The sequence below is a fragment of the Quercus lobata genome, chromosome 7 (genome assembly GCF_001633185.2).
Source record: "Quercus lobata isolate SW786 chromosome 7, ValleyOak3.0 Primary Assembly, whole genome shotgun sequence".
In the NCBI taxonomy this organism is placed as follows: Eukaryota; Viridiplantae; Streptophyta; class Magnoliopsida; order Fagales; family Fagaceae; genus Quercus; species Quercus lobata.
Window position 1 is genome coordinate 33,301,338 of NC_044910.1, and position 21,582 is coordinate 33,322,919.

Sequence of the window (21,582 nt, forward strand, 5' to 3'; positions counted from 1 at the left end):
AGAGGCGAGAGCATCTCTCAAAAAGGGTCTTTGTATGCATTTTAGTTGTTTGTACTTTGTAGAACTTTGATTTATTACAAAATGCAAGACTGCTTGGTTTATATTTTTAAATTGAAATTTCAGAAAAAATTCACAGGAAAACTTCATATTGTGAAAATAAATTAGCTTTTATCCTTTCTCTTTTTATCAATGTTTTGCATGATGTTTCAAACCAACTTGTGATCTTAAAATCATGTCTAGAAGTAATACACCTAATTAGGTATTGAATTGGTTGATGATGACATTTTGGCACTGAAATCAAATCTTTAGAGTCTAAATCACTAAATTCAAGATCCCCAATGTGCTGTCTGTCAATGAAAAAGTGCTCAAACATGTTGAGATGCATCATATAATGGTCCATTATAACAAGGATAAGCCACATGAAGTTGAAAAATCAACATGTATTTAAAATGCGAAGCCCAAAATTCAGTTGGAAGAATTGAAACTTTTTGGTTTTCAGTTATTAAACCAAATATGAAAGCCATGAAGGTCTTAAGAGATTACAATTTTGAGCCAATTCAAGGTGTAGGGTAGTGTTCAATACTAAAATTATTTTCCAGATATTGTAATGTTCCTCCAATGTTCTTATGAGAAATTAATAAAACCAGAAGGACCAAAAAAAAAGAAAGGTACATATCCAATATGCGTTCTAACATGATCGCAGTTCCTTTAACAAGTTAATAAAAAAAAAAAAAATATATATATATATATATATATATATACACACACATATATATTAGAAATACGAAGGCAACAAGCTAAGAACACCAACATATTTATGGCTCTAAAAAAATATTCAGTGGTTATGTTTTTCTTGTACATTACTATTTTCCCCCACTCCTTACCGTACAGCAAGCTTGAAGAGTTTAAACTCTTTATTTAGGCATATAACTGGAATTTCATCATCTCATTCTTCTTTGCTCTCCTGGTTAATCTCGTCTAGAATGACAATAAGTGCGACTATGAATGCGTAATCGATGTTAGGATAAATTGTCACTGAAAAGTTGTCCTTTCCCATCACGATGCTCTGAACGGTTTGCTTCTTGTGCATCTGCATTTGCCAAAATCATCAATTGAATTAGTCTTTGATGCTCTCAATTGTAACCTCCTAAAGAAACATCACTTTTCCTATGATACCTTTAATTTTAATTAAATTCATCAACAGATCAAGTTACACATTTTTTTTTTATTACTACTAAAATGCTTTGTTTTTTTTTTTTTTATTAGTACATAATGAAAATGATGTTAGTGATGGACAAATATGAAAATATTATACTTTCAATAAAATTTGCCACCTAGAAAATTTTTTGTATCACTAGCATTGCTGCCTAAATTTATAAAAGAAGTGATTTATATTGATTGCATGTTACATTAGGAACAATTAATGAGAAATAGGTTCTTACTTGGGCAACAATATTGGAAGATTCTCCATGATAAACGGTACAAGATTTTTCATTCCAACTGCCTTCAACTTTGTAGTCACAAACATCCTCTTGTGTATTATTTGCCAAGAACACATGTAATTTGACCTTGAATTGGAGGAATGAAGATCGCTTAGCGGTAAAGATTAGATTGCTGGCGTTCAGGCTATCACCCCTAAATGCAAGCCATCTATCATGTGCGGTAAGTAGCTACACAAAATTCAAAACAAATTAGTTTTAGTATATACAATTTAATTAAGCTAGCACATATATGTGTGTGTGCGTGCGTGCGTTAAAAAATATTAAACCTTAGGTTTAAGAGTCATAATGGGGGTTCCAGCAGCATCAAGTATGAGACGACGTGTTTTGATGCTAAACAATACTCCTTTAACCTTGAATATGACGTTGCCACCGGTGTCTGTGACAACAAAGTTGCCATCGCTTATGGTCAGGACCTTTCTAACAACTGAAAGATCTACAGGGTAAGGTGCACAATACTGAGGACCAATGACTGCTTGGGGTTGAACAAATTGTGTACCACTTGGTTGAGGTTGAGGCATTGGGGGGTAAGAAAATTGTGTAGCATTAGGTTGAGTTTGAGTCATGACTGCGGGGTTTACAAATTGTGCATCATTTGGTTGAGCCATGATTGAGGGGTTAGCATATTGTGCACCATTTGGTTGAGCCATGATTGCGGGATATTGTGCACCATTTGGTTGAGCCATGATTGAGAGAGGGTTATCAAATTGTGCACCATTGGGTTGAGCCATGATGAGGGGGAGCACAAAATTAAGCCTTAATCTATGATAGGTAGCCCTCTTGTTCCAAAATCCAAACCCTCTTCCCTCTTTCAAATTACTATCATTCTTTTGAAGAGAATGGTTTAATAAAAGAGCACTTTAGAAATATTTGTTTGAGATTAGGTAATTATTTGTGGTCATAGTGCAAAGACACAATATTTTTAGAAAAAGGAAATTGGCCGTACAGCTGTTATGTACAAGAAACTGGTTGAGAAGAACTAATTCATGCTTTTGAGAAAAAACTATTATCAATCTGTTCAGTGTGCGTTTGAATTAGTTTTGTTTTTTTTTTTTTGATTTTTTGTTTTTGTTGTTGTTGTTAAAATTGATTTGTTTATTAGTTGAAAACTTGCAAAAATACAATTTTACCGCTAACAAGTGAGGTTTTAAAAAGCGTACATGAGCCAATAAGAGAAAAACTTATCCAAACGTACCTAACCCTTGTCTAAGAAAAGATCACAAAGAAAAAAAAAGTAATCCCATAACTCTAAGTAATAATAAAGTTAAAAAAAAATAGTGTAGCAATTTTTTTTTTCTCTTTTAAAACTAAATGTACAGGCGATCAACGCACTCTATTTAAAATATATTTAAATTTCCAAATTTTTTGTGAAGTATGATTCTTTTCAGAGTTTTAAATAATACAAAAATGTTTATCAACAAAATGGTGAGGTATCACCTTAAGAGAAATAACTCTACGGATACACTCATCTTAACATATTGTGAAAAATATGTTAAGATGTCAAATTGTAATTAAAGTAACATACTATATCACTTTTACCTAGGTTTATCACTGATATTACTTTTATTATAGGGAAAAACTTAGGTACAGTACTTATGTGTTGTTCTTTAGGTTCCCCTCTTAAAATTCAATCATGCGACTTTACTTAACTAAAAATATATTTTCACCCAATGAGAAAAAAGTCATATATATGAATCTTAAGAGGGGAATCTAAGAAATAATACCTAAATATTATATCTAAGTTTTGTACTTTATCATATAGGATTAATTATAACTTAACACCTTTAACATGTAAAATTGATTGTGAAATTAGGTTTGTTCTTAAATTTAATGTAAAAGAAAAAGTAAAAGAAAAGAAGGTGAAGTAACAGAACAACAAAGTGGTAACAGTAATACAATCTGGACAAAATGTTTGGGTTGAACGATTCAAAAGCCATCTCTCACGATGTTACTTCAGAATTTGCTGAAAGTGGCTTTACTGATTAGACTCAACTCTGTGGTGGCTTTATTATTCAATGTTCACACAAACTACCATAAGCAAACACACCCAACTCATTTCCTTCAATCATACAATACAAGGATAACATGAGATTACAATTTACAAGAGACCTAGTGGCCCAGACCATCATACAATGCAATACAAGGATAACATGTTCAACTATAGCTACAAACTACAAAGCCCATTATTTAAGTAAATAGAGGAAAGTGCAGTCGTGGTGAAAATAACAAAGTGGCACACATTAATTTCCTTCTAATTGTGCTGTTACAAACCATCTCAATCGTCGACTTTGGCCTCATCGTTAATGTCATCAAGAATCACAATAAGCGCAACAATGAAGGCATAATCGATGTTAGGGTAAACTGTTACCGAGAAGTTGTCTTTTCCGAGCAAAACACTTTGTACGTTTTGCTTCTTATGCATCTGCATTTTCCACATTAACCAGTTGAATTAGTCTAACATTTAAGCCTGCTAAGTGAAGCATGTAAATCATTAATTTCACTAGAACCAAAAAGGTGCAAACGTCTCGATATTTTGGAAGTACTCAAACACTAATTTATTTAGGCTAAAAAGTCAATTACTTCTACAATATATTATCACTATTCACATGTCATATCACATTCATAATAATTGCAAATGTGAGTTTCGATTAGGTTAGTTGCAAAATTTATTGTGGTCATGAAAAAAAAAAAAAAAAACAAAGGGGGTCTAATCTTGCCTACATTCAGCATCTTGAACAAGAGCAAAACCACAATCTTTTTTAGTAAAGCAACAAATGTTGAAGCGAAGAGGGCTATCAAGGAGGCTTGGGTGTGTCAGAAATAACGCATTATGAAAGATACTTGGGTCTCCCATCTTTTGTGGGTAAAGGAAAGAAGGCTAGTTTCAATTATATTAAAGAAAAGGTGTGGCGGAAACTCCAAGGGTGGGAAGGGAAGTTACTTTCTTAGGCGGGTAGAGAAGTGTTGATTAAGTCGATAATCCAAGCTATTCTTACTTACACAATGGGGTGTTTCAAAATTCCCATTTGCTTATGTAATGAGATCGAGGGCCTAATCAAGAAGTTTTGGTGGGGTCAAAGAGGAGACCAAAGGAGGATTCATTGGGTTAAATGGGAAGATATGACAAGATAAAAAACAATAGGTGGAATGGATTTTCGAGAGCTTGCTTTGCACAATGATTCTCTCCTTGCAAAGCAAGCATGACGTTTATTGCACAATACCGATTCACTATTTTACAAAGTTTTCAAAGCCCGATTTTTCCCTAACACTACTATTATGGAAGCCACAGATTCACGGATGGGCTCCTACGCTTGGAGGAGTATCCTTCATGGTAGAGAAGTTTTACAGAGAGGTGCTAGATGGCGGATTGGTAATGGGCAGAAGATTAAGATATGGCAGCACCATTGGCTGCCAAGGAATCACCCACCTTATTTACCGGAGTGTTCAATTCAAGACTTTGAGGATTCAACGGTAGATACACTCATTGATCCATTGAACAGGCAGTGGGTAGTGGAGCTGGTCGACGGTCTTTTTACAAGGGAGGATGCCGAGATGATTAAAAAAATTCCTTTAGGCCGAGCTTCATCTGAGGATACTCTGTTTTGGCCCCATTCAAGCAACGGTGTCTATAGCTGTAAATCCGGCTACAAATTTCTAAAGGAGGAGGCAGCTGCTTTGGGTGACGTTGCACAGGATCAACAGAACAGGGATAAGCATATTTGGAAGAGCATTTGGTCTATGCGTACACCACAAAAGGTGAAGACCATGCTGTGGAGGGCCTGTCGTGAAGCTCTGCCAACAAAGCAAGCCTTAGTCTGTCGCAAAATCATTGAAGATCCAGTTTGTGAGCGATGTTGTAACTCGGCAGAAAACTCTTTACATGCTCTGTGGCGGTGTCCTGAACTAGATCCGGTGTGGGCCAATGCGGAGCTGTGGGGTTTCAGAAGTTCAGTGCACTTCCTGGACTTCAAAGAGCTATTGTCATGGTTGATTCTGCAGAAAAAGGATGTTGAATTATTTGCAGCAACGGTATGGATGATTTGGAACTAACGGAACAGAGTCAGACTTAATATACCAACTGATAGTCTTCACCAACTTGCTCATACCGCCAGGACATGGCTACTGGAATTTCAAAGAAGGCAAGTAGATCATGCACCCCAGGTACAACAAGAAACGCGACGGACCAGAAGCAGGTGGAAGCCTCCGAGGAGTGAGTTTTTGAAAATAAATTACGACGACGCGACCTTTCCGAAAGAAAATAAATCAGGGATAGGAGTGGTGATAAGAGATGGAGATGGTGAAGTGATAGCTTCATGCTCGAAATTGTTGCATCAAGCCTATAGCAGTAGAGAGGTTGAGGCGATGGCGGCTGTTACAGCCCTTTCCTTGGCATCAGACATAGGAGTTCAACAAGCTATCTTAGAAGGAGACTCACTAGAAGTTTTTAAGGCTCAAACGGATGATTCGGTCCCTTTAGCTCCATTTGGTTTATTCATAGATGAGGTGAAAAGTTTATCCTCACAATTTGTTAAATTACTTTATTCTCATACATTTAGAGAAGGTAATTCTTTAGCTTATGGTCTGGCTAGACATGCCATTGGCATACCAGATTTCCTAGTGTGGATGGAAGATGTTCCACCACATCTTTATTCTGTAGTTCAAGCCGATTTAAGAGGCACTTTTTAATAAAAATTTCGATGTTTCCCCTAAAAAAAAAAAAAAAAAATAAAATACAAAAAGAAAAAAGAACAAAAAATAAAATAAAATAAAATAAAAGAGAGTAATGTTAGGAAAAATATATATATATATATATATATATTTTTTTTTTTTTCATAATGGTTATGATTAGGGTAAAATCACTTTCATGTCATCACTAAACCACTTTTATTACGCACCATTCACAACAGATTATACCAGTACTTATTAAAAATGTTATGTCCAGAACTCATTGAAATGAATCTCACCTGGGCAATCACCGTGTTAGATTCTCCGGCATAAATGACGCAAGATCGTTCACTCCAGCTCCCTTCGATCCTATAGTCACAAACATCCTCTTTTGTGTTATTTGCCAAGAACACATGTAACTTGGTCTTAAATTGGATCATTGAAGATCTCTTAACGCTAAAAATGAGGTCTTTTGCTTCCACACTTTCACCCCTAAAAATTTTCCATCTATCATGTGCACTCATTATCTGCATAAACAGAAACAAAATATTTTGGTATAATTAAGCATTTGCAATTGCATAGGCTGTAAAACTCAAATAACATGATCATTTGCAAATAGCCAAAAAAACAAAAATATAACAAAATCAAAACATAGAACCATGAATTTAAGAATCACTTCATACTGTCTGGACACCATATTTTCACAACTTTTATTCATGTATCCCGTTATGTTCGGAGAAAAACGTTACTTTCAATTGAATTCATCGATAACACCACTTTTATTATGCGCCGATCAACACAGAACAAGTCAACGGTTGTATTGCTAGACTCAATAGGAGAAAAATAAAAAACAAAAATCAAACCTTTTCTCGAAGAGTGAGAATGGGATTTCCAGCAGCATCAAGAAGAGTACGACGGTCATGAAGGGTTAGTAAGGCACCTTTGACTTTAAAAATGACGTTACCATTGATGTCTGTGACAACAAAGTTGCCATCGGTAATGGTCAAGACCTTTTTGACAATAGCAAGATCAACAGGGTAAGATGCACAGTACTGAGGGCCGACGATCGGAACAGGGCTAGTGAATTGTGTACCAGCTGGAGTTGGAGCTGGAATAGGCTGATAAGCCATGATCAAAGAGAGAACTGGGATTGAATTGAAGAGGAATAAATTAAAAAGTAAAGACTCGCACTATTCTTGCTTTTGGGTCTCAATTTTGGTGTGAGGGACCGTTAAATGTGGATCGTACTGATAAGGCACGAGAAGATGTTTCACACTACGCTCGTTTGAAGAAGATTACAAGGGAACTCGACAAGTGAAAACCCGTGTCTAACTAAAGGATTGTTGGTGAATAATTGCCAAAAACCAAAAAAATGAAAAAGAGAAAGGAATCATTTTGTATTGAACATGTGGTGCCTCTTCTTGTGTCAAATTCAGAATCATTACTCGTTGATATTTTTTTTGTAAGGAGAACTTGTTGATATTTTGGGTATGTAAGTTTGTCATACTAGTATGTCACATGTGCACTGCGCACGCGTCATTATTTTTATTTTTGGCAAATTAAAAGATTTTTTTTGGGTAAATCAATTAGAGATATCTTTGCATATAGGGCATGCACTCAACACGTCGGCACCATAAATTCTTATCCATCCAACCCAATCCTAATATCCTATGCATAAAGTTACTTTTTTAGGTTAATGGGTTGGTTTTGTTTTGTTTCTATTTTTTGGGGTTAGATTGGGTTTGGGCTAGAATATGACTAACCCAACCCAATCTAATAGATTAAAAAAATATATGTATTTTGAATTTGTTAATTTGATTTATTTTGTATTTTAATTTTTTTTATAAAAATTTTCTGTTCGATTTATTTCACTATTTTGTGACTTAGATTAGATAAAATTGGAATATTAAACAAAATTGTGTAAATTGTAATTATTTATTGAACAATAAATTTAAATTGTTTAATGAAAACCCAATTTTTAATTAGGCTTAACAATCAACCCCATGGCCCGTTGGGTCGGTGGCATCGTTGGTGGGTTCCAGCCCACACTTGATAGACTTGCAGCACTTGTTCATTAATGAGCTTGTCTACCAATGTCTCACAAGCTACATCTCGTAATGAGCTGTTGCCTTAAGCGTGTTAGTGTGTTACACGCTAAAAAAAAAAAGGAGCTGAGGCAAAGTAAGGACATTTGATGCCAGAACATTTTGCATAACTTTTCACACAAAGAAGATAAATTTGGTGGTGATGATGTCAAAAATTGTCAGTAAGTCGCACAGTCCTTACATGCTCTAGACAACACTTGCAAAACAGAAACAAAAAAGATATTGTAGAGATTATCAGTGTGGTACCTACCAAATACCCTCTGAATGTCAAGTTAGAGAACTTTCACAACTCTAGAGTGGCAGAGCTAAGGTAAATTATACGTATCTTGGTTTGTGAGGGTTTTGAGGGTTTTTATAGTAGTATAGAGTTGACATTCATTTCTTGAAGGAGAGGGTCTTTCCTTGTGGAGACGATCCTCGTTAATGCGTGTATCTTGCGAGATACTTTCCTTATAGGGACCCTCTTGATTAGGGTTAACCGTGGGGCATAAGATGTTTCCTTATATACTCATTCATGGAGTCCAAGCAAAGCCATGTTGGATCTGTCAAAAGCTTCTTTATTCCCGTAAGCTTCCTTCCGTCAGTTTCCTACCACGTCTAGGTGTTCTGGTCGTCCCACCGAAAAGCTGTTGGCTTTGAGGTGGAGTCGTCAGTTTTGAGAAGGACTTGTCGGCCTCACAATGTCGTTGTTTTCTTCTTTGAATGCAGAGTATGGCTGACGGGTTCTTTGAGACCGATGGCTTTATCTCATGTGAACGAGTTTAATACATTTTTTAAAATTACCCTTATTAGGTGGATTTCTCTTGAGAATTTTTGAGTGCTACAACTATAGAGAGTCAAAGTGAGTTAAAGTGTTTAAAAGAAAAATCTTTTCTATTGATTTTGTGGTTAGATTGTATTTACTCCATGATATTTATTTGTAGTATATCTAATTTATTGTGGATAGGAATGGCAATGGGTCGGGTTCAGGTCGGGTTTTTGCATACCCGGACCCCACCCGCAGGCCAAGACCCGTGGCCCGGACCGGTCCGTTTACTAAACGGATTTTTTTTTCGGGGCCTAGACTCGCCCCCGCCGGGCTCCGCGGGCCCCACTAAGCCCAACCAGAAAGGAAGCTTTTTTTGAAACAAGCCTTAAACTCAACATCAAACCCACAGCCAAACAACCAATCCCAAAAATCCCTTCTTTTCAAATCTCAACAGCAACACCCAAATATTAAAAAAAATAATAATAATAAAAATCCCATTTTCAATCCTCAAACCCAAAAATAACCAAACCAACGAAGAAGATTTCGGATCAAACAAAAAATAAACATAAAGAAGAAGATAAAAATAGAAATGGAGAGAGAAGAGAGTCTTGGCCCTAAGTTGGAGATCAGAGAGAGAGAGAGCTTCAGGTCTTTGGCCTTGGGTTTTAGATCTAGAGATAGAGGGAAGGGTGTTTAGGTTCAGCCATGGAGGCTCAACTTGGGGCTGGCTATTGAGCGAGAGAAAGAGACGGAGTTGTCTCAGATGGTGGGTCGACGTTTTGAACAAGTTGGTACCTTTGTCGGACTGAGGGTGTGTCGGAGTGACTGAGTTGAGGGAGAGGGAGTGTCGGACTGAGATAGAGAGGCTGTTGAGTTCAGTTGCTGCTGAAGAGAAATGAGGGATTAGGGTTAGATTATAGGTATATATGTAGAGAGAGGGTATTTTTGTAATTTCAGGGAACCGGGTTTTTATCTGGGCTGGGTTTCGGGTCGGGTCTCGGGTTTTTTTGATAAAGCCCGGACCCGCTTCGGGTTTTTTTATTTTAAAAAACCCATACCCGACCCTATTCCTAATCGGACAGGGTAAAACCCGGCTTATTAGGGTTGGGCAGGACCGGGTACTCGCGGGTCGGGCAAAAATTGCCATCCCTAATTGTGGACTCAAGTTTGGCATAAATTTGATAGTTGTAATCTATTTCATAGTGGATACTTTTTGGAGTTGTCCTGTTGTTTTTCCCTCTATACAGGAGGGGTTTCCATGTAAAATTTGGTATTTTTTTATTGATGTGTTGTCTATTGATGCTTGCTAAAATTTATTGTTTCCATTATATTGCTATTTGTTTGATAGTCATTTATTTTACTTTATTTCCACATAGACATTGAGTGGACTCAGGATTTATCCCCAAGGCCCCTAACCTGACAACCCAACCTCATACGATTTTTATGGGTTGGGTTGAACAATATCGTAAACCCAATCTAACCCAACGGATGTATGTGTTTTGAGTTGCTAGAAAGTGGCTCGAGTTCATTAAAATGCTTTGTTAGGAAGAGGTGTCAAGGTTTGGACTAAAGTTTGTATGCATCAAGCAGTGGCATGATACCATTTGAAGAAGTAGTAGTGTTCGATTTTTATTATTGGCACAATTTTGTAGTGTGGACATTTCTTTGCCTTGATTATTACTGGTTTCTTCAATATGAATTATTAATGATATGGTCACCTAAATACATATTTGTCAGTATTTGTTCCCAGTTTTATGTTTCAAATGAGTATTGAGCCTTTGTGATAGACTCAATATTCATGTCAGGAGAAGCAAACTTATTCCAAGCAATTTGATTTTTAGATACTGTCTCTATAACTAGTGTTTTGTTGAATAATATATAATGAGAAACGGAATGAAGATGGTGATATTACTGGCCAGCACAACCTTCATTCATCCCTTAGAATGCAAAGTTTAGAAACTGTGCTTCATTGTTTTGCCTTTTGCATTTCTATTTTATTTGACTACTTTATGGTAGTTGTCAATTCTTCTTCTTTTTAATTAATCTTGTTTTATCACAGTTCAGAGAATTTGTATATTCTAAGAATTTATGTATTCTAATTTTCTTTGGTTTTGAAATGTGTGTATAATCAAATTTAGGCCAAGACTATGTGGGAAACTTTTATCGAAATGCACTAAACTCATGTTTTTTTGTTAGTACTATTCAAGAGTTATGTAAAACAAATGCAATGACCAAATTGCATACAGCACACCAATGTCCCATGGACAATCTTCTTTCTCTTTGCAATATGTTCTCTTTGGCTTTCCAGAAACACATTAATATTTTTTTTTGGTAATGAACAATTTATGCTACTGAAACTACGTATGCTCACAACTGATTGATCATGCCATTGATTTTCCTCCCTTAATTTGATCCCCCCAAACCTCCAAGGCTGACTAGAGAGTGTTTCATACAATGGAAATGTTATGAATTGGAAATAAAATGATAAGTTAGTTGTGTTCGAGATGACCAATCTCCTGAATAGGGGTGAGAGAAGAGAATTTTGGATTAAACTTTGCTTGCCTATTTATTAATTGCTTCTGCTCTTAAATTGTCTCAAGCAGAGTACTCAACTAGGAAATTCAAATTACATCTTGATAGTTCTGCAGTAAATTCAAATCACGACTAATCCTAACCAACAACTCATCCTAATCAACAAATAACAATCCTAACCAACATCTTATCCTAATCAACAACTCATCCTAATCAACAACTTGAAATAACATTTGAAATACCAATCAGATAGCCATCAACTCCCTATTAGCTCACTCCTTATCTAATGCATGCTTATCTCCTCCCTCTGTCTGAATCATAACATTCTCATCCCCTTGAAGACGAATCTTGTCCTCAAGATTCATTTGAGGAAAGCGATGTTGCAACTCATCATATGCCTCCCATGTAGCATCATCTGCACTCGTGCTTGTCCAATGAACCAAAGCCTTCTGAACCACCTTGCGCCCATGCTTCACCCAATAGAAATCTAATATCCAGTTAGGTTGTAAAATGACTGAACTTCATTTGTGACCTTTGGTAAATTAGTAACAGTTTGGTCTGATCGCCCAAGCTACTTCTTGAGTTGTGAAACATGGAAAATAGGATGCAATCGAGAATGGGATGGTAACTCCAAACGATAAGCCATTGTATCGATTCGTTCAAGGACTTGAAAAGGGCCATAGAACCTTGGTGATAACTTCATATTTCCTCGAACGCGAATTGATAATTGTTGGAATGGCTGGAGCTTGAGATACATGAAGTCCCCTAGTGCAAATTCTTGTTCTTGACAATGGCGGTCAGCATTTAGCTTCATTTGAGCTTGGGCTGTTGTAAGGTTCTCCCTTAATAATTTCAGTAAAGCATCCCACTCATGTAAATTATCTTTAACCTATGCCACTAGAGTGGACCTGCATTCGTAGCAATGTATGGTGGGTGGGGAACGACTGTAGAAAATTTCGAAGAGCGTCATATGCAGCTGTTTAGTATGAAGTGTTGTACCAATATTTAGCCCACGGTAACCAACGACTCTACTGTTTTTGTCTTGAACTTGCAAAGCAACGGAGGTAAGTCTCCAAACACCGATTAAGGACTTCAATTTGGTTGTCAGTTTATGGATGATAAGCCGAACTCAACCTCAACTCCGAACCTTGCAGTCAGAAATACTCCTCCCAAAATTGGCTTGTGAATACCGGATCTCTATCGGACACTATGGATCTAGGCATCCCATTAAGGTGTGTTATTTCCTTAATTAATACCTCTGCAACTGTCTTGGCTGAGTAAGGATGCTTAAGTGCAACAAAATGTCCATACTTAGATAGCCGATCAACCACAACCATAATGACTGATAATCCTGTGGAGTGAGGAAGACCATCGATGAAGTCCATTGAAATGTCTTCCCAAACTCTATTGGGAATTGGTAATGGTTGCAGTAGCCTCGCTGGAGTTTGTGTGTCATACTTATTGCACTGGCAAGTATCACATTGTTGAATAAATGCCTTGATGTCTGACTTCATTTGAACCCAAAAGAAATTCGCCAATAACCTCTTATATGTTCACAAAATCCCAGAATGTCCACCCATTAGAGTATTATGAAATTCATGAATAATTTGCTGCTTATATTGGGATGTTGGTGGTAGTACCGGCCTTCCCTTATGCCATGGTAGACCATCTTTTACTATAAAGCTTGCAGCAGAAGGGTCACCACGTGCAACTGCTTCTCTTGTCGCCACCAAGTCTGGATGGTTACGAGCTTCATCTCGAATAACATCTACCCAAGCAGGTTTTGGGCATAACACAGCAAGTAAATCTCCAGGTAATCAAGATAGAGCATCAGCCGCCTTGTTTTCATGCCCTTGTTTGTACTCAATATCATAGTCAAAGCCCATTAGTTTAACAATCCACTTTTGCTGATCTGGAGTAGTAATCCGCTGTTCAAGTAGATACTTCAAGCTACGATGGTCTGTGCAAATCAGGAATTTGTGGCCAAGCAAATAAATCCTCCATTTGTGGATTGCCTTGACAATTGCCATTAGCTCCTTCTCATATGTGGATCTGCCCAAGGCATGGATGGATAAGGCTTTGTTGTAAAAGGCGATAGGACGACCGTCTTGTGTGAGGACTGCCCCCAGACCACTACCTGATGCATCAGCTTCAATAATGAATTTCTTTGTGAAGTTCGGAAGTGCGAGTACTGGGGCTTGCACCATGGCCCGTTTGAGTTGCTGAAATGCTTCCGTAGCTTCTTAAGTCCATTTGAACCCATCCTTCTTCAAGAGACTTGTGAGTGGGGCAGCAATGACTCCATAGCCTTGGTGAATTTCAGATAATGCCCGGTCAGGCCAAGAAAACCACGCAAGGCAGTGATGGTGGTGGGTGTATGCCAAGATTCCATGCTTTGAATTTTTTCAGGGTCAATTGAAACTTCATTGGAACTTATAATATGTCCCAAATAATCAACCTTTTGCTAGCTAAACAAACACTTGGAACGATTGACATATAATTGGTTTTGCAATAGAGTATCAAAAACCATTGTTAAAGAACTAAATGCTCCTCCCATGTTTTGCTATATATTAATATGTCATAAAAAAAGACTAAGACATACATCCTTAGTGCTGTACGAAAAATATCATTCATCAGATATTGGAATGTGGCCGGTGCATTAGTGAGGCCAAAAGGCATCACAAAGAATCCATAATGTCCATTGTGAGTATGAAAGTCTATTTTGTGAACATCTATAGGCTGAACTTGGATCCGTCGCCTTGTTCAAGGTGTGATAATCCACACAAAAATTCCATGAGCCGCCTTTCTTCTTCACTAACAATACCAGGGATGAGAATGAGCTTGAACTTGGCCTGATAATCCCGATTGCGAGCATCTCTTTCACAGCATGCTCAATTTCATTTTTTTAGATATGAGGGTAGCGATAGGGCCTAACATTAATTGGGTTGGATCCAGGCCCAAGTCTAATGTGATGGTTGTGCTTCCTTAGGGGTGGCAGAGTTGTGGGTGTTTGAAAAATTGCCTCATATCGAGCCAAGAGTTGGCCCAACTCTTTATTATCTCTGGCCGTTTCTTGGGTAGTAGATGTAGAGTCCCCTGTGGTTACTATTTGCATAAAATAAGCATCAACCTCTTTGCCCATTAATCTTTGTATCGTCTGTAGGGATTTTGCAGCTACTTCTCTGGTTGTATCATCGCGGATGAAGTGCTTCTCTTCGCTAACATGAAACTCCACTGTCAACTTTTCCCAGTCATGCAACACCTTTTCGTAACTATTGCATTCCCAAAACGATGCCTGAGCCTTGTAAATCCAAGGGATACACATTGGTTTGGAAATGGTATCCTTGTATCTCCATTGGAACAACTAAGTAAATCTCATCGCATTGTAAGCACTCTTCGTTGGTCACCATAACTCGAAATGTTGGTGAAGGAACCTTACAACAATCTAGCTTCCTTGCAAACTTGGAGTTCACAAAGTTGTGGGTACTCCTACTATCGATAAGGATGTGTACTAGCCTGCCACAAATTACCCCGTTCACACGCATTGCCTGTAGGGTGGTTACCCCTGAGAGGGCGTGTAAGGATATCTCTGGTATAGGAAGTGGTTTGGCTTCCTTCAAGGCTTCTATAGTGTCCTCATCAATCTCTGGTTCGATCATGGTTTCCAAAATAAAAACCTGTTGTGTCTTAGACTTATGACCTGGTACAAATCTCTCATCATAGTTGTAGCACAAACCTTTGTCTCGTCGTGCTTGCATCTCAGTCCAAGACAATTTTTTGAATCCTGTTCCTGGGGGCAATTTCGGAGTGGTGGTTAGGGGGCTTTAGTGGTGTTGGAAGAAGTCTTGGCCATGTAAGGCTATGCCTTTATCACTGCATCTTATCTTCTTGTAAATGGGCAAGGCTGGTAGCATGTACTAGGGTAGTGGGATGAAAAAGTTTCACCTAAAATCGAATCTCATCCTTCAATCCTCCTATGTAGCTTCCTACTAAGGCACGATTTGGCCATTCCTGCACCCTTGATGCCAGTCGCTCAAATTGGGTTTGATATTCTCTAATCGATCTCATCTGACGTAGTTTTGCTAAGGCCTTATCAAAATTCTCATAATTAGAGGGTCCAAATCAAACACACAGGGCCTGCATAAAAGCTTCCTATGAAACTTCGGTTTGTTATTTCTCAAACCACTGGTACCATCGAAGAGCATTATCTTGCAAATTGAAAGAAGCAAGCAACACCTTTTCATTATCCCCAGTACTCTAATATCGAAAAAATTTCTCTACCTTATAAATCCAACCTGTTGGATCCTCCCCATTGAATTGCGGAAAGTCTACTTGAGAAAATCGAGTTTGTATTACTCCTGTAGTTCCTCCATTGGATACCTCTGTTCTGTTATTGCGGTTGGCTAAGCCTATTTCTGGTTCATGATTTCTGCTAGTGGAGCCACCATTTTGGTTGTCGCTATCTTGGCTGTCAAGTCTGCGTCCCATCTGAGCTATAGCATTAGAAAGGGCCTCCATGCTTTCCTTTATGTTAGTAAACTCCTTTGCAATTTTGTCTCCATAGGTGTTGAACTAGCTCCGTAAAGAATGGTTGCTAACTTCCAAAGCCAACAAGCAATCGTCATTGGATGTTGAACGTGTGGGTGGTGGGTTGTTCATCATCTAGCTCTAATACCAAATGTTATGAACTGGAAATAAAATGATAAGTTAGTCATGTTCGAGATGACCAATCTACTGAATAGGGGTGAGAGAAGAGAATTTTGGATTAAACTTTGCTTGCCTATTTATTAATTGCTTCAACTCTTAAATAGTCTCAAGTAGAGTGCTCAACTAGGAAATTCAAATTACATCTTGATAGTTCTGCAATAAATTTTTACAACTAATCCTAACCAACAACTCATCCTAATCAACAAATAACGATACTAACAACTTATCCTAATCAACAACTCATCCTAATCAACAACTTGAAATAACAATCAGATAGCCATCAACTCCCTATCAGCTCACTCCTTATCTAATGCATGCTTATCTCCTCCCTCTGTTTGAATCATAACAGGAAACCACCTCAGCTTTTATGGCGATTGGTTTATCGCAACATTTATTTGGAAAATGACTCTTTGTTAGCCATTAATTAAGTAGTTGGAAATTCTCTCACACCCCTTTTCCCATTATTTGTCTCTCTTGATTTTGGAATTGCAGGTTCCTTTTGTTGCCTACATGGAAAGTAGAGTTAGATACATTTTCCGTGAAGTGAAGCAAACAATTAAGTGCGCAGACCTTTTGGCTTTCAAAGGGGTTTAACAACGAAATGGGAAATTTCTTTGTTCGTAAATAAAACTAAGGAAATGTTAATGGATTCTATAAAAACATTGATTTAGCAATTATTTTTATAAACTTTATATTGAAAAAGAAAAATAACAGTAACTAAGGGCCCGTTAGGTAGAGAAGTTTGAGTAATGTTGTTTGTAGTTTTTTGAAATACGTATGGGTAAAAAAATGTATGAAAATGTGTGTAATATTGTTTAAAAATTGAAAAAGAGTTATTTAACAACTTTATCAAACGGGCCTAACTTTTTTGATATACTAGGCTTTTCTATCATGCGTGTAACTTTTTTTTTTTTTTTTGATAAGACCATGCGTGTAACTTGTAAAATACAAAACTTCTCTTTGTACGGTTGTTACTTTTAAGTTTTAACTAATAATATTTCTCATTTTTCATGCAAAATAAATAAATATCTTTAGCATTGGCTTTAAAGTATTGTTTCAACTAAAATTGGCTGCTTTGTATCTTAGTAGCATCGTGACATTATCTATTATTGGTTTGCAAACAACTTTTCAAAATCATTTTTTTTTTCTCGGTTATAGTAAGGAAAAAAAAAAAATTATATATATATATATATATTTATATATTTTGCCCACGTTGACTGAAATAATTCATTTATTAGCTATGTTGTAACTAATAAAAGATACACATCAAAAGTTTTGTAATTCAACACCTCCTATATATATATATATATATATATATATATATGTAAGGACGCAATTTGGGTCCTAAGCCCAAAAGGTGGAAAAGATCTAGGTCCAAAGAGCCCAATATAATGAATTTGTAAAGAGTGAGTTCGAAAACTAGGCTCTAATGAGTTGGGTAACAATTATAATGGATTCAGATCACAATAAAGCAAAGATAGAATGATTTTATCTACAGAAAATCATCCTCGGCACAATCCAAGGAGATCAATTCTTGTATATATTTCATAAATTTGGTTACAAGCATAGTTCTTGTTACTACAGTGTCTTTCTCTTAATTTCCCGATCTCTTTCCCTTAGAGTTCTCTTTCTATTTTATACTATCTTCCTTCTTTCATCTCTACCATCCATGTGTAGATTAGATTGTTGGTGTTGATCCTTGTCCCATCAGCACCTTCTTGAAGTCTTTGGAGAGTAGCTGTAAGCTTGAAAATTACAGTTTAGGTATCACTTTCTCATTAATGCAGCCAGAGAGTTAGTTACAGAGCATTTAATACTTTGGTAGCAGTTTTCTCTTAGGTATTATATGGCTTCCCTCTGTCCTGTGCTTTTAGGATGCTTGTCCTTATCAATAGAACCTCTTGGAATGTTGCCTTGGATGGCAGACCACACCGTCGGACCTCGGCTTTACTCAGTCGAGGAGGCATTCATCCTAGGACCACCTTCTTGGACTCTTATGACCAAACCTCACATCTTCATTCACTAACACGGACTCCCATAACAGTGTTTTACCCGTCCTCGGACTACTTAATGTCCTCGGATTGGGCCCCTGGCTCAATATATACATAGATACATTCTATTGGGCCTATCACCCCTACAATATATAATAATAATAATAATAATAATAATAGGTGAAGTTGAGAGAAACTTAAATTAGAATTCCAAATTAGAGTTTCAATTTTTCACCATGTGTCCTAATTATTTATTCTTAAAAGTTTTATTTCTTAATTTTAGAATCAAATGTGAGACCACATCATAAATATTCATCCAAGTGAGTTATTAAGTACAAAACCCAAAGAATTTAGAATAAAAGAATTGTAAAAAAAAAAGTGTTTCACAATAATTTTTTTTAAAAAACATAGAATATTTACATTTTATCTCTAATAATATCCTTACAATTTTTTTTTTGAAGAGTTAACAAAATATAAAAATGACTATCAATCGTATTAATGCGTGATCTATAAGCTTATATTTTATGCATGATCTACATAAAAACAAAAGAATTTTTTTTTGGGGTCTAAGCATTATTTGAATAGACTTCAAAAGGATAAACTATTCTAGCTTTTTTTTGAGGTTGGAAATGTGACCTTCTTATTTTAGAAAATGACATTTCTCTTTTGGTTTTTATTTTTGTTTATCATGTAATTAAGCTAGCTAGTAAACATTATTTTAAAGTTATTTTGGATTAGTATTTATTCTCAAAAATAAGTATTTTAACTCACAATATTTATCGATAGTTTGGAGCGGGTGAATTTGAACCATGAATTTCTTCGTTGGAAACACCAGCAACATCAATTAGGACATGATGGTCATAAAGGCTTAGTAAGGCTATTGATAAGTCGATAGTTAGGAGCTCTTGGCTATTTTGACTCAATTTTAAATGGCAAACAAATAAATAATGTTAGTTAGATTTATTATATAAATAAAAATCTTTGGGATCAAAGAGAGAACTGGGATTGAATTGAAGAGGAATAAGTTAAAAAGTGATGACTCAAACTATTCTTGCTTTTAGGTCTTAATTTTGGTGTGAGGCTTGTTTTATAATTAAGTGTGAGGGCCGTTAAATGTGGATCATATTGATAAGGCACAAGAAAGATGTACATTAAAAGTTCAATAAGTGTATAAAACACCTTGAACGATTAGACCCCCAATTTACAAATTACCAATTCAAGCTTATTGTCAAACAATTAATATGTGGAATATGAATACAAGCTTAACACAGAATTGATAAACAATCTAAATCAAATAAAATCACATCCATAGCAGAAATTAAATGGCAAAGATTAAGGGAAGAGAGATGCAAACACAAGGACAACACAACGATGTGTTATCGAAGAGGAAATCGAAGCCCTCGGCGTAAAACCTCTCCGCTGTCCTACAAGCGGTAAACAATCCACTAAAGAATGTAGTTGGAATACATGAACAGCAGAAGACCCTCCAAGTCTAATCTACCCAATGTACCTAAGCCCTCCAAACTCCTACTCCAATGTGGTTACGCTGAACCTATTTCTTCTTTAGCTTATCGGATTCCGCTACTTGACCATAGCATCAACCAATATGAAATTGGTCCCTTCTTAATTGCTTCCCAAACACCAAATGGCCTTCTCACAGATATGGGTATGGTGAGAAAAGGTTTTGGTAATGTCCCTCTCAAGGATTTGACAATGGAGAGGAAGAGAGTAGAGGAATTTGAAGAGTCTCTATGTGAAGATTGTGGATGAATCAATCTTGTTTTTCTTTAGGGTTTCTCTCTCAAAATTCTCTCTAGAAGCTCTCTCAATATCGTGGGTATAAGGGTATATATATAGTAGGGTGAGAAGGAATGTGAAAAATCAGTTTTTCCCAAACAGGGTGTTCTGGCGACTTGGCCTTGCGACTGGGTTGAGTTGCGAGTTCAAGCCGCGAGCTAAAGGCCTGGCCAGCCTAGGACTTTTGTCCTGTAGTGCAACAGCTGGCGTGACTCTTCAGCTTTTGGCATGCTTGGCACGTGTGCAACTTTTGGCGGCTTGCAAGCCGCGAGCCACTCGCAAGATCCAGTCACAAGTCCCTGCTTCTTTGCAAAATTTTGAGCATTTCTTCAACTTTCTCACACACTACCCTTATATGATTCCCACTTAAATATAGGGTTACTAATTGCTAAAATACAAGCAAATCTGGAACGGAATAAAGCCAACAAGATGGTTGATAAAATTCAACCTTACATACATGTTTCACTCCTATGCTCGTTTCAAGAAGATTACGAGGGAACTCGACAAGCGAAAAGCTGTGTCAAACTGTTTGGAAGTTTAGAGAGGGAGGAGAGTAGAGGGGAATGGTTCCCCTCCACATTGTTTGAATGTTTTTAAAATTAGTAAGGGGGAATGGAGTATTTAGCCATTTCCCTTGTTTGGATGTTTTAAAAATTAGGATGGAGAGGAGATGAAATGATTAAAATAGACAAATTTACCCCTATTTGAAAATAGACTTGCAACATTGGTCTATTATTAATTTAGAAATGGTAAATTGAGAAATTTATCTAGTCAATAATTTATCTACTCTACTCTCCCTTCAAATCTCTCCAATTTGGAGGAATTAAAAATGAGGGGTCAGAGGTGGTTGAAACCGCTCCAAACTCCTCCCCCTCCTTACTTAAAAACTTCCAAACAAGATAATTGAATGACTCTACCTCCCTTTACTCTACTCCCTCTCCTTTTTTAAACTTCCAAACAAGCCATAAATTATTGTTGGTGAATAATGGCCAAAAACCAAAAAATGAAAAAGAGAAAGGAATCATTTTAATTGCATTGGTGGTACCTCTCCTTGTGTCAAATTCAGAATCGTTACTTTAACTTGTTGATATTTTGGTATGTGAGTATGTCATACTAGTATGTCATATGTGCACTGTGCACTCGTCATTATTTTTATTTTTAGTAAATTAAGAGATTTTTTTTGGTGGTAAATATAAGAGATATCTTTGCATATAGGGCATGGACTCAACTCATCAGCACCATAAATCCTTATCCATCTAACCCAATCCTATGCTTAAAGTTCCTTTTTTAGGTTAATGGGTTGGTTTTGTTTTTTGTTTTTTTGTTTGTTTGGGTTAGATTGGGTTTGGACTAGAAATATGACTAATCCAACCCAACCCAATCTAATAGATTAAAATATAAATATATATTTTTTGAATTTATTAATTTAATTTATTTTGGATTTAAAAAATTTGTTTAAATTTGTCTGTTCGATTTATTTCAATATTTTGTGACTTAGATTAGATAAAATTGGAATATTAAACAAAATTGTGTAAATT

At 36.6% G+C, this 21,582-nt stretch overlaps 2 protein-coding genes across 2 annotated transcripts; both read right to left on the reverse strand.

The window, feature by feature from the left end:
- Positions 1-832: 832 nt before the first annotated feature.
- Positions 833-2,269, reverse strand: LOC115952213 (protein LURP-one-related 10-like). Its single transcript, XM_031069292.1, has 3 exons — positions 1,769-2,269; positions 1,443-1,670; positions 833-1,090 (listed from the first exon to the last, which is right to left on the reverse strand). Exons 1-3 carry the CDS (start codon positions 2,228-2,230, stop codon positions 947-949), a joined length of 834 nt encoding a protein of 277 aa, XP_030925152.1. The 5' UTR covers positions 2,231-2,269; the 3' UTR covers positions 833-946.
- Positions 2,270-3,481: 1,212 nt separating this feature from the next.
- LOC115953940 (protein LURP-one-related 10-like) lies at positions 3,482-7,605 on the reverse strand. The gene is made up of 3 exons (XM_031071772.1): positions 7,028-7,605; positions 6,464-6,691; positions 3,482-3,921 (listed from the first exon to the last, which is right to left on the reverse strand). Exons 1-3 carry the CDS (start codon positions 7,292-7,294, stop codon positions 3,775-3,777), a joined length of 642 nt encoding a protein of 213 aa, XP_030927632.1. The 5' UTR covers positions 7,295-7,605; the 3' UTR covers positions 3,482-3,774.
- Between the last annotated feature and the right edge of the window lie 13,977 nt (positions 7,606-21,582).

Excerpts from the sequence above, each read along its gene's own strand:
- LOC115953940 (XM_031071772.1), bottom strand. The coding sequence starts at position 7,294 with ATGGCTTATCAGCCTATTCCAGCTCCAACTCCAGCTGGTACACAATTC. Across the intron at positions 6,692-7,027 it reads TTCTCACTCTTCGAGAAAAG|ATAATGAGTGCACATGATAG; the intron begins GTTTGATTTTTG and ends CTGTTTATGCAG. Across the intron at positions 3,922-6,463 it reads CTAACACGGTGATTGCCCAG|ATGCATAAGAAGCAAAACGT; the intron begins GTGAGATTCATT and ends TGGAAAATGCAG.
- LOC115952213 (XM_031069292.1), bottom strand. The coding sequence starts at position 2,230 with ATGGCTCAACCCAATGGTGCACAATTTGATAACCCTCTCTCAATCATG. Across the intron at positions 1,671-1,768 it reads TTATGACTCTTAAACCTAAG|CTACTTACCGCACATGATAG; the intron begins GTTTAATATTTT and ends AATTTTGTGTAG. Across the intron at positions 1,091-1,442 it reads CTTCCAATATTGTTGCCCAA|ATGCACAAGAAGCAAACCGT; the intron begins GTAAGAACCTAT and ends TGGCAAATGCAG.